The 16,775-nt window shown below is 34.6% G+C and overlaps 1 protein-coding gene across 4 annotated transcripts in view; it reads right to left on the reverse strand.

The window, feature by feature from the left end:
• TBCK (TBC1 domain containing kinase) overlaps window positions 1–16,775 on the reverse strand; it is a 247,690-nt gene that overhangs the window by 134,704 nt on the left and 96,211 nt on the right. For all 4 annotated transcript variants that reach the window (XR_009503344.1, XR_009503343.1, XM_059923375.1 and 1 more), the window contains exon 20: window positions 12,602–12,687. Coding sequence is in view for 2 of the 4 variants with exons in the window: in XM_059923375.1 (XP_059779358.1) it covers window positions 12,602–12,687 (86 nt within the window). In the remaining 2 variants the exon portion in view is untranslated. The remainder of the gene's footprint in view (window positions 1–12,601; window positions 12,688–16,775) is intronic.

Here is a 16,775-nt window from a genome sequence, read left to right on the forward strand (position 1 = left end):
ACAACCCACTGAACCAACCTTAGCCACTGCGGACAGACACCAAAAAAACCCGGGAACTACGAACCTGCAGCCTGTGAAAAGGAGACCAAAACACAGTAAGTTAAGCAAAATGAGAAGACAGAGAAACACACAGCAGATGAAGGAGCAAGGCAAAAAACACCAGACCTAACAAATGAAGAGGAAATAGGCAGTCTACCTGAAAAAGAATTCAGAATAATGATAGTAAAGATGATCCAAAATCTTGGAAATAGAATGGAAAAAATACAAGAAATGTTTAACAAGGACCTAGAAGAACTAAAGAGCAAACAAACAGTGATGAACAACACAATAAATGAAATTAAAAATTCTCTAGAAGGGATCAATAGCAAAATAACTGAGGCAGAAGAGCGGATAAGTGACCTGGAAGATAAAATAGTGGAAATAACTACTGCAGAGCAGAATAAAGAAAAAAGAATGAAAAGAATTGAGGACAGTCTCAGAAACCTCTGGGACAACATTAAACGCACCAACATTCGAATTATAGGGGTCCCAGAAGAAGAAGAGAAAAAGAAAGGGACTGAGAAAATATTTGAAGGGATTATAGTTGAAAACTTCCTTAATATGGGAAAGGAAATAGTTAATCAAGTCCAGGGAGCACAGAGAATTCCATACAAGATAAATCCAAGGAGAAACACGCCAAGACACATTATGAATCAAACTCAAAAATTAAACACAAAAAATATTAAAAGCAGCAAGGGAAAAAAAACAAATAACACACAAGGGAATCCCCATAAGGTTAACAGCTTATCTTTCAGCAGAAACTCTGCAAGCCAGAAGGGAGTGGCAGGACATACTTAAAGAGATGAAGGAGAAAAAACCTACAACCAAGACTACTCTACCCAGCAAGGATCTCATTCAGATTTGATGGAGAAATTAAAACCTTTACAGACAAGCAAAGGCTAAGAGAATTCAGCACCACCAAACCAGCTTTACTACAAATGCTAAAGGAACTTCTCTAGGCAGGAAACACAAGAGAAGGAAAAGACCTACAGTAACAAACCCAAACCAATTAAGAAAATGGTAATAGGAACATACATATCGATAATTACCTGAAATGTAAATAGATTAAATGCTCCAACCAAAATACACAGACTGGCTGAATGGATACATAAACAAGACCCGTATATATGCTATCTACAAGAGACCACCTCAGACCTAGGGACACATACAGACTGAAAGTGAGGGGATGGAAAAAGATATTCTATGCAAATGGAAATCAAAAGAAACCTGGAGTAGCAATTCTCATATCAGACAAAATAGACTTTAAAACAAAGAGTATTACAAGAGACAAAGAAGGACACTACATAATGATCAAGGGATGAATCCAAGAAGAAGATATAACAATTGTAAGTATTTATGCACCCAACATAGGAGAACCTCAATACATAAGGCAAATACTAACAGCCATAAAAGGGGAAATCGACAGTAACACAATCATAGTAGGGGACTTTAACACCCCACTTTCACCAGTGGGCAGAGCATTCAAAATGAAAATAAATAAAGAAACACAAGCTTTAAATGATACATTAAACAAGATGGACTTAATTGATATTTGTAGGACATTCCATCCAAAAACAACAGAATACACATTCTTCTCAAGTGCTCATGGAACATTCTCCAGGATACATCATATCTTGGGTCACAAATCAAGCCTTGGTAAATTTAAGAAAATTGAAATTGTATCAAGCATCTTTTCTGGCCACAATGCTATGAGACTAGATATCAATTACAGGAAAAAATCTGTAAAAAATACAAACACATGTAGGCTAAACAATACACTACTTAATAACTAAGAGATCACTGAAGAAATCAAAGAGGGAATCAAAAAATACCTAGAAACAAATGACAATGAAAACACGACGACCCAAAACCTATGGGATGCAGCAAAAGCAGTTCTAAGAGGGAAGTTTATAGCAATACAATCCTACCTTAAGAAACAAGAAACATCTCAAATAAACAACCTAACCTTACACTTAAAGCAATTAGAGAAAGAACAAAAAAACCCCCAAAGTTAGCAGAAGGAAAGAAATCATAAAGATCCGATCAGAAATAAATGAAAAGAAAATGAAGGAAACGATAGCAAAGATCAATAAAACTAAAAGCTGGTTCTTTGAGAAGATAAACAATAGTGATAAACCATTAGCCAGACTCATCAAGAAAAAAAGGGCGAAGACTCAAATCAATAGAATTAGAATGAAAAAGGAGAAGTAACAACTGACACTGCAGAAATACAAAGGATCATGAGAGATTATTACAAGCAACTATATGCCAATGAAATGGACACCCTGGAAGAAATGGACAAATTCTTAGAAATGCACAACCTTCCAAGACTGAACCAGGAAGAAATAGAAAACATGAACAGACCAATCACAAGCACTGAAATTGAAACTGTGATTAAAAATCCTCCAACAAACAAAAGCCCAGGACCAGATGGCTTCGCAGGCGAATTCTATCAAACATTTAGAGAAGAGCTAACACCTATCCTTCTCAAACTCTTCCAAAATATAGCAGAGGGAGGAACACGCCCAAACACATTCTATGAGGCCACAATCACCCTGATACCAAAACTAGACAAAGATGCCACAAAGAAAGAAAACTACAGGCCAATATCACTGATGAACACAGATGCAAAAATCCTCAACAAAATACTAGCAAACAGAATTCAACAGCACATTAAAAGGATCATACACCATGATCAAGTGGGGTTTATCTGAGGAATGCAAGTATTCTTCAATATACGCAAATCAATCAGTGTGATACACCGTGTTAACAAATTGAAGGAGAAAAACCATATGATCATCTCAATAGATGCAGAGAAAGCTTTCGACAACATTCAACGCCCATTTATGATAAAAGCCCTGCAGAAAGTAGGCATAGAGGGAACTTTCCTCAACATAATAAAGGCCATATATAAGAAACCCACAGTCAACATCATCCTCAATGGTGAAAAATTGAAACCATTTCCACTAAGATCAGGAAAAAGACAAGGTTGCCCACTCTCACCACTATTATTCAACATAGTTTTGCAAGTTTTATCCACAGCAATCAGAGAAGAAAAAGAAATAAAAGGAATCCAAATCAGAAAAGAAGAAGTAAAGCTGTCACTGTTTGCAGATGACATGATACTATACATAGAGAATCCTAAAGATGCTACCAGAAAACTACAGGAGCTAATCAATGAATTTGGTAAAGTAGCAGGATACAAAATTAATGCACAGAAATCATTTGCATTCCTATACACTAATGATGAAAAATCTGAAATTGAAATTAGGAAAACACTCCCATTTACCACTGCAACAAAAAGAATAAAATATCTAAGAATAAACCTACCTAAGGAGACAAAAGACCTGTATGCAGAAAATTATAAGACACTGATGAAAGAAATTAAAGATGATACAAATAGATGGAGAGATATACCATGTTCTTAGATTGGAATAATCAACATTGTGAAAATGACTATGCTATCCAAAGCAATCTACAGATTCAATGCAATCCTTATCAAACTACCAATGGCATTTTTCACAGAACTAGAACAAAAAATTGCACAATTTGTATGGAAACACAAAAGACCCCGAATAGCTAAAGCAATCTGGAGAAAGAAAAATGGAGCTGGAGGAATCAGGCTCCCTGACTTCAGACTATACTACAAAGCTACGGTAATCAAGACAGTATGGTACTGGCACAAAAACAGAAATATAGATCAACGGAACAGGATAGAAAGCCTAGAGATAAACCGACGCACATATGGTCACCTTATCTTTGATAAAGGAGGCAAGAATATACAATGGAGAAAAGACAGCGTCTTCAATAAGTGGTGCTGGGAAAACTGGACAGCTACATGTAAAAGATTAGAACACTCCCTAACACCATACACAAAAATAAACTCAAAATAGATTAAAGACCTAAATGTTAAGGCCAGACACTATCAAACTCTTAGAGGAAAACATAGGCAGAACACTCTATGACATAAATCACAGCAAGATCCTTGTTGACCCACCTCCTAGAGAAATGGAAATAAAAACAAAAAAAACCCAAATGGGACCTAATGAAACTTAAAAGCTTTTGCACAGCAAAGGAAACCATAAACAAGACGAAAAGACATCCCTCAGAATGGGAGAAAACTTTTGCAAATGAAGCAACTGACAAAGGATTAATCTCCAAAATTTACAAGCAGCTCATGCAGCTCAATATCAATAAAAGAAACAACCCAATCCAAAAATGGGCAGAAGACCTAAATAGACATTTCTCCAAAGAAGATATACAGATTGCCAACAAACACATGAAAGAATGCTCAACATCATTAATCCTTAGAGAAATGCAAATCAAAACTACAATGAGATATCATTTCACACCAGTCAGAATGGCCATCATCATAAAATCTACAAACAGTAAATGCTGGAGAAGGTGTGGAGAAAAGGGAACCCTCCTGCACTGTTGGTGGGAATGTAAATTGATACAGCCACTATGGAGAACAGTATGGAGGTTCCTTAAAATACTAAAAATAGAACCACCATACAACCCATCAATCCCACTACTGGGCATATTCCCTGAAAAAACCATAATTCAAAAAGAGTCATGTAACACAATGTTCATTGCAGCTCTATTTACAATAGCCAGGACATGGAAGCAACCTAAGTGTCTATCAACAGATGAATGGATAAAGAAGATGTGGCACATATATACAATGGAATATTACTCAGCCATAAAAAGAAATGAAATTGAGTTATTTGTAGTGAGGTGGATGGACCTAGAGTCTGTCATACAGAGTGAAGTTAGTCAAGAGAAAAACAAATACCGTATGCTAACACATATATATGGAATCTTAAAAACAAAAAAAAAATGGTCATGAAGAACCTAGGGGCAGGATGGGAATAAAGACACAGACCTACTAGAGAATGGACTTGAGGATACGGGGAGGGGGAAGGGTAAGCTGGGACAAAGTGAGAGAGTGGCAGGGACATATATACACTACTAAACGTAAAAGAGATAGCTAGTGGGAAGCAGCAGCATAGCACAGGGAGATCAGCTCAGTGCTTTGTGACCACCTAGAGGGGTGGGATAGGGAGGGTGCGAGGGAGACGCAAGAGCGAGGGGATATGGGGATATATGTATATGTATAGCTGATTCACTTTGTTATACAGCAGAAACTAACACACCATTGTAAAGCAATTATACTCCAATAAAGATGTTTAAAAAAAAAATCTGTTGCTTCGTGTAAAAAAAAAAAAGATTGTCTTGAGAAAAAAGCACTTGGGCAATCATTTCAGCTATGAGTGAATGTAGGTGTTTTTTTCAAGAAATGCCATTTTTTACTTGTAAGAATGACATAAAAACAATATTTTTTTTCAGGTTTGGATATTTGGCAGATATTTCTCAAAAATGAAGTGAACCTGTCACTTCAAGAAACAATTCTAGCTGTCAGGTGAAGATTAGAATGTTGGAAAACTTGTATCTGCCACTGTTAGCTTGGCAGGTTCCCAATACTTAATGACTTTTTGGATGAGATCAGTGGTGATATTAACGAATGTGATTTTTTTGATATTGTATAATAAAATGTCTCATAGTTGAAAGATCTGCATAATTCAGCGCACCAGTATTTTCTAAATGACCAATGCACAACATTACAAAATCATGTATGGGTAAAAGAGCCATTCAAAGTGCAAGATAGATTGATGAACTTGAATATAAAAGAATCTGAAAAGTTCATTGATATAGTTTTAGATTGTACATTGCAATGAAGCTTTAAGAAACTACCACTGGGGCTTCCCTGGTGGCGCAGTGGTTGGGAGTCTGCCTGCCAATGCAGGGGACACGGGTTCGAGCCCTGGTCTGGGAAGATCCCACGTGCCGCGGAGCAACTGGGCCCGTGGGCCACAATTACTGAGCCTGCGCGTCTGGAGCCTGTGCTCCGCAACAAGAGAGGCCGCGATGGTGAGAGGCCCGCGCACCGCGATGAAGAGTGGTCCCCGCTTGCCGCAGCTAGAGAAAGCCCTCACACAGAAACGAAGACTCAACACAGTCATAAATAAATAAATAAAAGAACGTGAATTTCTTAAAAAAAAAAAAAAAAGAAACTACCACTGTCTGAAAAGGCCCTTTGCCATAACATGCCCGTGTAGGGCCACCAGATTTTCTTCATGTACTTCAACTAAAACAAGGCATTGCAACTGGATTGAATTTAGAAGCAGGTATGAGAATCTAACTTTCCTCTATTAAGTAGAAATTGCAAAAATATAAAACAGTACCACTCCTCCATTATTTTTTGTTTGTTTTGGAAAACAATTATTTTTCAGAAAAATGTTATTTTGTTAACATGCAATGGTTTCATTATTGTCATTTTTAAATAAATAAGTACATAATTTTTTAAATGTCTCAGTAAATACTAAGAGATATAAACCCACATAAAAACTCTTTGGGATACTTGATAATTTTTAAAAACGTGAATGGGTCCTAAGACCAATCAAAAAGTTTGAGAACTGCTGCATCATACCATACATCCTTCTTTTTTCAAAAAAAAATTGAAGTATAGATGATTTACAACATTGTGTTAGTTTTAGATATACAGGACAGTGATTCAGGTTTGTTTTCTTTTGTTTTCTGTAGAGTACATTCCATTATAGGTTATTACAAGATATTGGGTATAATCCCCTGTCCTATGCAGTACATTCTGTTGCTTACCTATTTTATGTATAGTAGTTTGTTTCTGTTAATCCCATACCCTTAATTTGTCCCTCCCCTGCTCCCTCTCCCCTTTGGTAACCATAAATTTGTTTTCTATGTCTGTGAGTCTATTTCTGTTCTGTATATAGATTCATTTATATTATTTTTTAGATTCCACATATAAGTGGTATCATATAGTATTTGTCTTTGTCTGACTTATTTCACTAAGCATATACTTCCTTTTACTTGTCTCTCAACCAGTATAAGGATACATTAGATTGAAAACAGAGTGAGGATTTACTAAAGAGGGAAACTTGCTGGATACTTAACTTGTATGTATGTGTTCTTAGCAAGAAGATACCAAAATATTACTTTGTCATTGCCTATGGAATTAATAAGTCTTTGGCTTCTGAGATATGAGTCCTTTCTGAAAGGTAATTAAGCTCTATCCTAAGAAAGAGAGCTCAGTAAGCCTTTTGTATTCAAGGGCTTTAAAGAACCCAAGGTCAGTAGAATGGGGTTAGGACTAAAGTCAGGGAAAACAGCAATAGCCAGACAAAGGACACATCCTGGCACTCCACAGATGGATTACAACAGGTTAGTGGGGACTCTTGTTATGGGAGACTCTAAACAGGGTGCAACTTCCTAATTTACCCTGTAACCACACTTGATAAAAATCTAAAAAGCTCTTTGTCACTAATCTCCTCTTTAGATTAAAACCTAAAATTTCTTTATGTAACAATAACAACATGAAGGCCAGGAATGAATGAAGGAACAAATGAACAAACAGAACAAACAAATAAATACATAAATATTTCTGAGAAATCCTTTCACATTTTTGGTAGTACAAACTCAGCTCAATATAAATTTTGAAAATGACAGTGATAAACTTTTAGGGAGGGAGAAAATCAGTAGTAGTATAAGCATCCATTAAGACTGTAGTTAAATGACAATGGTTTTGCCAGCATACTTGCTTATCACTGAATTTGTTAGCTTTATCTTTAGCAGACAGTAGGTTCAAGAGGCACATATAGTACTGAGATACAGCCCTTATCATTTCTCTTACTGACCACCGGACAACTTTTCATAATTTGCAGGTTGAATGCTATTTATAGCATTTCAGAAAAATAGTTTCCTTAAGAATGAAGAAGCATACTTTCCTGTTCTCACTTCAAAGGCCTGGTATGTTTTCAGAAGCAGAACATACACCAAGACAGAAATGATAAAAATCACTCTGGCCCCAATTTTGCCAAATACACATTACTCACCCTATTTATATGTAAATCGCATAACTACCATGCTATATATATAATCTAAGCATCACATCAGTGCACAATATTCCTAACTATTCAAGCTTCAGCAGTACTCAGTATTCAGAGTTCTGTGACCCACGGCAAATGGAAAGGAGCCAGAAATCACAATCTTTCCTGCAATAGGAGTCTGCATTTTAATGATGGAAGATTAATGAGGGCTTACTTTGATAGGATTAGTTATTGAGCAGGAAACTCAGTTTGGGATCTCATTACCAAAGTGTCCACATTTGCCCTTGATGAATCCTAGCCTGTATTGTTGTTGGAGGTGCAGAAAGTCACTTAAGCAATCATCTTTTTTTTTTTTTTTAACATCTTTATTGGAGTATAATTGCTTTACAATGGTGTGTTAGTTTCTGCTGTATAACATAAGCAATCATCTTAAAGGTAGAACGCTGAAGGCAATAATTCGGGAAAAAAAAAAAGAAAGCAAGACTGCACATACAAACTAATGACATGTAACTAAAAATATGTGATTATTAATAGAATAAGAAAAATGTTAGAAAAATTCTCCATTTCATCATACCTCTCCCACCACTATTCATTGTCAATAATCTCTACGTTAAAAACATCATATCTGTTTGCAAAATTAAATTTTAAAATAGCCTCAACATTTTAATGTTATCTCCAAACTTGAGAAACAGGCCAACAAAACACACACAAAAAATCAAGTTTTCAAAAAACAAAAAACAATCTTCCTATTAACATTTTAACTGTGTTAAATATCTTTCCTTTTGCCCTTTCTCTGTGACAAAAGAATAGTCATAGAAAAGGGAATTTCCTCCAGGTTAAGATATATTCTCTTTCCCCTAACTTCTCTTTTGTTAACTCTAGGACTCTCAATAGTGATAGAAGTGTTCCCTAGAGGATGTTTGGAAATACAATGTAGAGTCATTTTTCAGAAATAACGTGTAGGCATTTTATTGTCACAATGATTAGGGGATTATTATAGACAATCAGTGGCTGGGGGCCAGGGATGCTCAGTATTTGCCACATACTGGACATTCTCAACCCACAAGGAATTGTCCCCCACCCCATGTTGACTTATGAATGTCTCATAAAACTAATCACACTATATATATGAATCAATATTACTTTCACATTACTAGTATTGAAGCTTTTACAAGAAGTTATACAAAAATACCCCAGTAATTATAGGAGAGGGTCATAATGGAGAGGGAAGCTAAATAGAATAAAGATATTGTATCAAAATTATTGAATTATTAAATAATTAACTCACCTTATATAGCAGCACATTTAACAAACACTAAAGTACCCTCCACTAAGATTTAACAAACATTAACTAACACTTTGTCACAAATGCTTTGAAAAATTTTTAAAGCAAAATAGTACATTATAGATTCCAATATAATGGAAAGCCCCTTTCTACCATTCCTCAATTCTAATTCTCTCTTCTTTAAATATTATGTTTTGTACTTTCTATAACTTCTGTAAGAATTCCTTCCTAGATGGAAATTATAAATACGACATTCCATATGTATGTCTTCTAGGCAAGCTAGAACTTATTTTCATGTATGGTGTGAGGTTGGCTTTGATTCCCACCTCTCTCCATATAGTTACCCAATTGCATCAGGGCCATTTATTGAATAATCTTTTCAAATTGACTTATAGAGCCATTTGTGTCATATACCAAATTCCATATCTGGATGGGTTTATTTTGTGCTTTCTGTTTTACTAGTTTATATTAATATCACTGCATTAGTTTTCTTTTGGTTAATATTTGCCTCATATTTTTTTAATCTCCTTTTTGACCAATATCCTTAAATTTTTACATTTGTCTCTTATAAATAGCATATAGATGGATTTTTAAAAATATCTAAAAATTTCCTTTATTAGGTAATCTACTTAGCTTACCCTGTTTCTGTGTTTTCTCTATGTTTTTAAAGGGGTGGATGACTTTCCTTTTTTCCACACTCCCCCATTCCATTTAAAAGTTATACATTTTCTTTCTATTCTTTTAGTGAGTACCATTAAAATTTTAATATGCATTCCTGTACTTCTACATTTCTTGTGAGCAGAGACACTAACTGCCCTTTGTTCTGCAGTATAGTTTCAACGATGTTTGTATAAAAATAGCCTTAGTAAATAGAGATAGAGTCTCCTTTTGCAGCAACAGACAGGTTTTCTTATAGCCTCAGAGAAAAAGATAGCCTCTCTCTCTCTCTCTCTCTCTTTCTTTCTTTCTCTCTCCAGAGTAAAGGGAACATGTTTACTATCCATTAAAAAAAAAAAATCAAGTTCCCTAAACTCGGAGTTCCTCTCCTATAACACAATCCACTGCATTATGCAGGTATCATCTGGACCCTCTGTGTCGTCTCTATGGGATTTGGAAGCAAGGGAAATCAAGACAAATATGCTAATGCTCATGCTGCTTGCTGTGCTGTGAGTGAGAGTGAGAAAGTCCTTTGTCTCTGACACAGGAGTCTTGGATTTTCTGCCAATACCCATGAAACAGTACCAGGCTCATTTATTAGCTTTTGAGTAGGGTAAAATCAAATCCCAGATCTGAAAGGATGCCTGACTTAATGTCTAAATATAAAGAGCATATTTACTTTCCCCTCAAATGATACAGAATCATTAGAACACTTTTAAGTTGAAATTCCACTGACTCTTACCTTTCATGTTATTGTTATCTAGAATTTTACTTCCATCATGCTACTAGCCTTTCCCAAATTGATTTTACATATAAATATTTAATAGTCATTGTTTAATTAGATTGCAAACTTGTGAGGATTAGAGGAGTGCTTAAAGATGGTTAGAGCAGTGCTTAGTGCACAGTAAGCACTTAATATATGTCCACGTTATTTTTTAACAATGTTTTTTGCTTGCCTCTTCTCATATACCATACACTTTCAGAGTTTAGTTTTTCTGATTAAGCCAAGATAAGTTATTTTTCCATATGTGATTTTTTAATACTATTTATGTTCATGAATATGTCTAAGGATTTTATCAGACTATCTTTATAATTCCATACATATTTTTCTACATAAATGATTCTTCTCAATCTAAAACTCTGACTAAATCAGTGTAGTTTTCTGTTTAGTCACTGAGCACAATTAGATGTTTTCAAGGGAATTTTTTAAAAAGAATTATCCTTTATTTTAAGTCTATATCATAGTATTTTTTCCCTCAGAAACCTAAAACAATTACCAACTCGGCAATCAGTTCCTTTATAATTTCTTCAACTCTAGCCATAAGATTTAATCTAGTATTGTCTTATGCCATATCTCACATTTATAATGTGAAGCAGGAAAGGTAGGGTTATGTAAAGATGAATACTTAATATGATAATATATATACTTGTTAATTTTTTACAAACTTTTCTATCTCTATACATAATTATAGGGTTTGATCTTATTTTATTTGTTTTATAATATGTATATATATTTTTTGGAGCCCTCATTGAGCAAGCCATGTACTCAAATGAAAGGTATTTCTCCATAGGCCTAGAAGCAAATACCACTGTATATATGAAGGATGGCTACTTTAGGCCTGACGATGACATCACAGAATTACAGCGCAACACACAGAGCAATGAACTAGAATTAGTACACCTATGTTTTAGTCTCTGTTCTCCCACTGGAAGATGAACCAGACTAGGGGCAGACAGCTGTCAAATGACATCAGTTAAAGTTTTATGTTCTAAGACTATTTAGTTTTGTTACCTTCTCAAACACTAAATTTCTTATCTATTAACTGCTGAAATTACTTCCTTCATACATCTTACAGATTTGTCTTGAGAATCAAATGAAATGTTTGTGAAAGTATTTTTAAACTTCAAAGCACCCTGCAAGTATTTATACTGTAAGTGTTACTGTTAACACTTTAAATGCATTAGTATAGTGTTAATATAAACATTTTTCACCCCTAGTCTTACCATCAACATACGGGTTTCTGGATATAAGCCTTAAGAGGAAAGGTATGATCAGGAAACAAAGAAGGTTAAGATGGAATAAGGAGATTGTTATCTCAAAAAGGTTCTTTTTTGTTTTGTTTTGTTTTACGAAGTCCTATGATACTGTACTCCAACTGTCTTTTAAAAGAGGTTTGAGTCCGTGTCACATACTACATGTGAGTAATAGGCTAAGCTACACCTTGGCTAACCTTTGACAGTCAGCTCTGACTTTCGGTTTGATAAGGAACCCAAGAAGCTAATGAAGTAAGCCAAAATCTGGCAAAGTTTCCAAGGTAATGTATCAAGCAAAACACAGAAGCAGCTACTTAAGAATTTACTAAGTTCAAATTTCCTACTTCTTCAAAAACAGGCCTGAATATCAAAAAATCCAAGTGAAAACTGTTAACATCACAGTTTAATACAACACTCACACTACCGGGTTTTTAAAAATAATTTGATAGTATCAAGAAAAATAAGATACTTCTCCTTTACTTAAAGTGAGAATATGGAAGGTAACCACACAAACTTTATAAAAAAAGACTACAATTAGTAGCAGGAACTTGTTTAGATACATGGACTTCTTAGGACAACAAAACTTTAAAAACAGTACTTTGTTGTGCTGCCAATTTCTGCTTTATTTTTTTACCTTATTTCTATTAATGCAACAAGTACTTACATCTGGAATAAATCCAATTTCATTGAGATGATTGCTTAGCTCTGGATCATGGAATGCAATCATCTGAGAGAATACAGTCAGATACTCTGAAATGACAATAAAGTTTAAGACAATCATTTTTTTTTTTACATAGTACTTCAAATAAAGACATTAAATCCACATAAATTACAGTTTTATTTACATTTTGAATGAGATTTGGCTTCTCCATGAAGAGAACATACTTTATTTTGTTTTGTTACTACTTCAAACATGGCTAATTATTAAACAAACAAAGCTTTTCATTAAAAGCTATGCCACAGCTTATTTTCTACCTTCAGAGCTGTCACTTCATTTCCTGAATCACAAATTATTCACATGATGAATGATTTTTTCTTATTAAATTCAACAAAATCATTTTGTCTAGTGATATTCAATCTGTCTTGCATTTATTAATTGTTCAGAAAGTGTAACAGATACTTAAATAAGGAACAACACAGTCACAAATAGAATAATTACACCTCAAAGTTGTTTACATATACAGATATATGCATTTGTTCCAGTAAAGTGAAGACCCAGGACAGATCCTAAGGCCCAGGGAACTTCTGGGTTTAACTTTTCTTTAACTTCTTTTTTTCTCCTTCCAATTAGCAATGGTATGTTTATACTCCTAATTTACGTAGAAGCCAGAGGAATGCAACATCAACAATCATAAGCATTCAACTTTATGTTGATGAAACCATATAGTTATTAACTTTAAAAAGCACACTTCATTTTAAACTAGAAAATCATGCCTCAGGCAATTATCCACAGCTATGCTCCAGTTTATTAACTATCTTTCTTATCTGAGCCTGATAAAAGATAATTACTATGTAGGATTACATGGCTAATTAAGGATCTACTGAAGAAACCTAATCCATCATGAAAACATTTTCCTTGTATTCTGCCAAACACTTATGGTTGGATTTATATGTGTGTTATAACTGCATACATATATATACACACACACATACATATATAAATACACACAAATATATATGTGTATATATATATATATATAAAGTACACACATAAATATGTGTATACACTTATTTTGCATATTATTGTATACCATATATGTAAATATAAATTACAAGGCTGGCAAAAGTTTTGGTTGCTCAGGATAAGCTCTGGAATGAGATACAGTGTGGTTGGCTACATTCAGAAAAATTTCTTTAAGGGGGAGATACGACAGAACTGATGATATCAGCACTATGTCAAATTTCATGTTATTTCAAAAATGAATTTAAAAGTTCCTTAGAGCAAATTAAAAAAAACTGAAATGCATATATCCTTTGATTTATAAACCAACCTGAGAGAATTTAAGAGGAGCTACAGAAAAACAGACTGGTAGTCAAAATAAAACAAAAGATCCCATGGATACTACTGCTGACTCTTTTAAAATATTCATAAAATACTCTAATTGTGATTTATAATAATGAAGATTTGCATCTAGAGCTATAATAACCCCCAAAATAGTATTTTCTAACTGATAGGTGACCTATGTAAGGATAAACGTTATTCTTAAAAAAACCCAAGGTATTTATGAAATTTCCTCTTAAACTTCAAGTGAGGTTTAATGTTGTACTTTTGTACACAATCATGTCTTATATAAATTTCTATTTTACTGAAACTTTATACTTTTTAATTTTTTGCAATGAGATATAAAATGAAAATAGTCTTTTTCCCTTCTAATCCCACCATATTAAAAATTCTTATTCCTCTCCTATAGTTTTTTTAATTTATCATATACTTTTAAATGACAATTCTCAAAGAATTCAGTGTAAGGATTTTATACGACACTATCATATTTCTGTGCAGCTGTTTATAAATAAGCTATCTATTTGTTTTCAAAAAATTTTTCATAAAAGAGATACAGAAATGAAATTTTATTAAGTCCCACACATGGATAGCCTTATTTTTTCCTTTCGACCAGTCTTTCTGCTTTCATTCTCTTAGCAGGGGTAAGGAGAAGATGAAGGATAATGGGCAACAGATTTAAAGCAAAAGGTGTCCTCTGCTCACAAACCAAAAATGGCATTCTCAATTCTGTAACTATTTGTAATTTTCCATCAGGCTGCTAGTTTATCCTGAAGATGGAACTATAGATAAATATGCAGAGAGTCATAAATCTCTTGTCAACTAAAATGTGCACAAACTAAATCATTTGGTGACATTAGACTCACGGCACCCAAAAGAAGTCAAAGTTATTTTACTGCAAATGAACCCAAATTAGATTATTTCCCATTATTAAGTTTGCCAGCTATAAAATTTGGCTTACTGTCTAAAGCCACAAGAATAAGCACAACCTTTATGTCTAAATGGGAAGAGGGGGTTTCAAAAGAAGAGAAAGGAAAGAGAAAGGCAATTTTTAGGGCTATATTTGTGAATCATTTTAGTTTTTGCTCAGATACACCGCTCTAGTAAAAAAAAATCTACAAGCAGCTTACTTAATAGATCTTGGAATATTTCTAGTAATGGTAGAACATTTTCTGTCTCAGGAAATACCTCCTTAGTCACATGATGCAAGACATTCTTGAAAATGCTCAATGTATTTCCTACTGTCTTCCAATATCCTATCATTAAAGTCATCCATGACAAAGATGTGCATTAAACTGGAAATATGCAATGTACTGTTTTTCCAAATATATAACCTTTAGAGTGAAGTTGCATACTCTCCTTCTCTCTTTGCTAATGTTGGATGAGAAAGGAGATTTATATTATATTCCCATTTGACAACTGGACTTCAGACTTTGATGCCTGTCTTCCTTTGTCCCCCTAAAAGACTTATTGAATGTCTATGTGTAGTGGGACCATACATCCTAGTTTACCTGGGAGAGTCCCAGCTGCCAACGGTAGACTCAGTGTCTGGTGCATTTAGTGCCCCTTCAACCCTCAAAAACATCACTATTTAGTTATATATTCATCCTAGCTATGTGTGGCACTACATTAAATGTTAGGGACATTACAGTGAAGAAGATACTTCCCTTGCCCTCAAAGGATTTATAAACATATACAAGTAAACAAAAAATTGGAGAAATTTTCCCAATTTTATTTCCCAAGTTTATATGGTACTTCCCTCTATCTTTCCCTTTCTGCCTTCCACATCTTCTAATGGTTCAAGTGTGACTATGCCTTGGTTTTATAAACAGTGTAACAATATGCTGAAGGTTGTGGTGAAATTCCAGTGGCCGTTTTGGTGAACACCACACATAGTACAGTGACTTCAAACAACAGTTTAAATGTTTTATAGACCAGTTTTCTGGGTTGTTTCTTTCTGAAGTGCAAAATGACATTAAGGTATAGTTGGATCTTCCATGAAGGATTAGTTTCCACCCTTAATAACTAAGTGGCTGCCTCTCCTCACCGGCCTGAACCTGCCTTTTTTTCTCTTCAATACCTTAAAGTATGTCTGTCTTGCAAGTTATAACCCTGTTTTCCAATATCACTGAAACTCTAATCAGTCTATCCCTTTCAAATCCCTCCATTTTTCTTCAATCCAACTGGCACTCTAAGGTTCTGAATCTAAGAGTAATTTTAATAATCATAGATAATCTTAGGGGGCCAACCCTCAGTTGTTTAATCAGTATATTATTTTTTAAAGTTCCTATGTGTTGGTACTTTATCAACTCGATGGTAAATTTGCTGGGGACAATTTGATAGTGCCAAAAATGATTATGAATATTAATTTCAGCAGAAGTAATTAAATGTATTATCTTCTTAAAAATATCTGCAGGTAATAAGTTAATAGAACCATGGTTAAAAAACAAAACAGAACAGGACATCTTGACTAAATAGATAATTTTTCTCTCTTCTGTAAGAGGCAAAGCATTGAGTCTTAGAAGCATATAAATACTCTATTTTATGAAAAACTTTAAAATAAAGAAGTTTAAAGTTCTATTAGAGTATAATTATAAAAACACATTTTGGGACTTCCCTGGTGGTGCAGTGGTTAAGAATCCACCTGCCAATGCAAGGGACATGGGTTCGAGCCCTGGTCCAGGAAGATCCCACATGCCGCGGAGCAACTAAGCCCATGTACCACAACTGGTGAGCCTGCGCTCTAGAGCCCGCAAGCCACAACTACTGAGCCCACGTGCCACAACTACTGAAGCCCAAGCGCCTAGAGCCTGTGCTCTGCAACAAGAGAAGCCACCGC

This window comes from Balaenoptera ricei, chromosome 5 (genome assembly GCF_028023285.1).
Source record: "Balaenoptera ricei isolate mBalRic1 chromosome 5, mBalRic1.hap2, whole genome shotgun sequence".
Classification (NCBI taxonomy): Eukaryota; Metazoa; Chordata; class Mammalia; order Artiodactyla; family Balaenopteridae; genus Balaenoptera; species Balaenoptera ricei.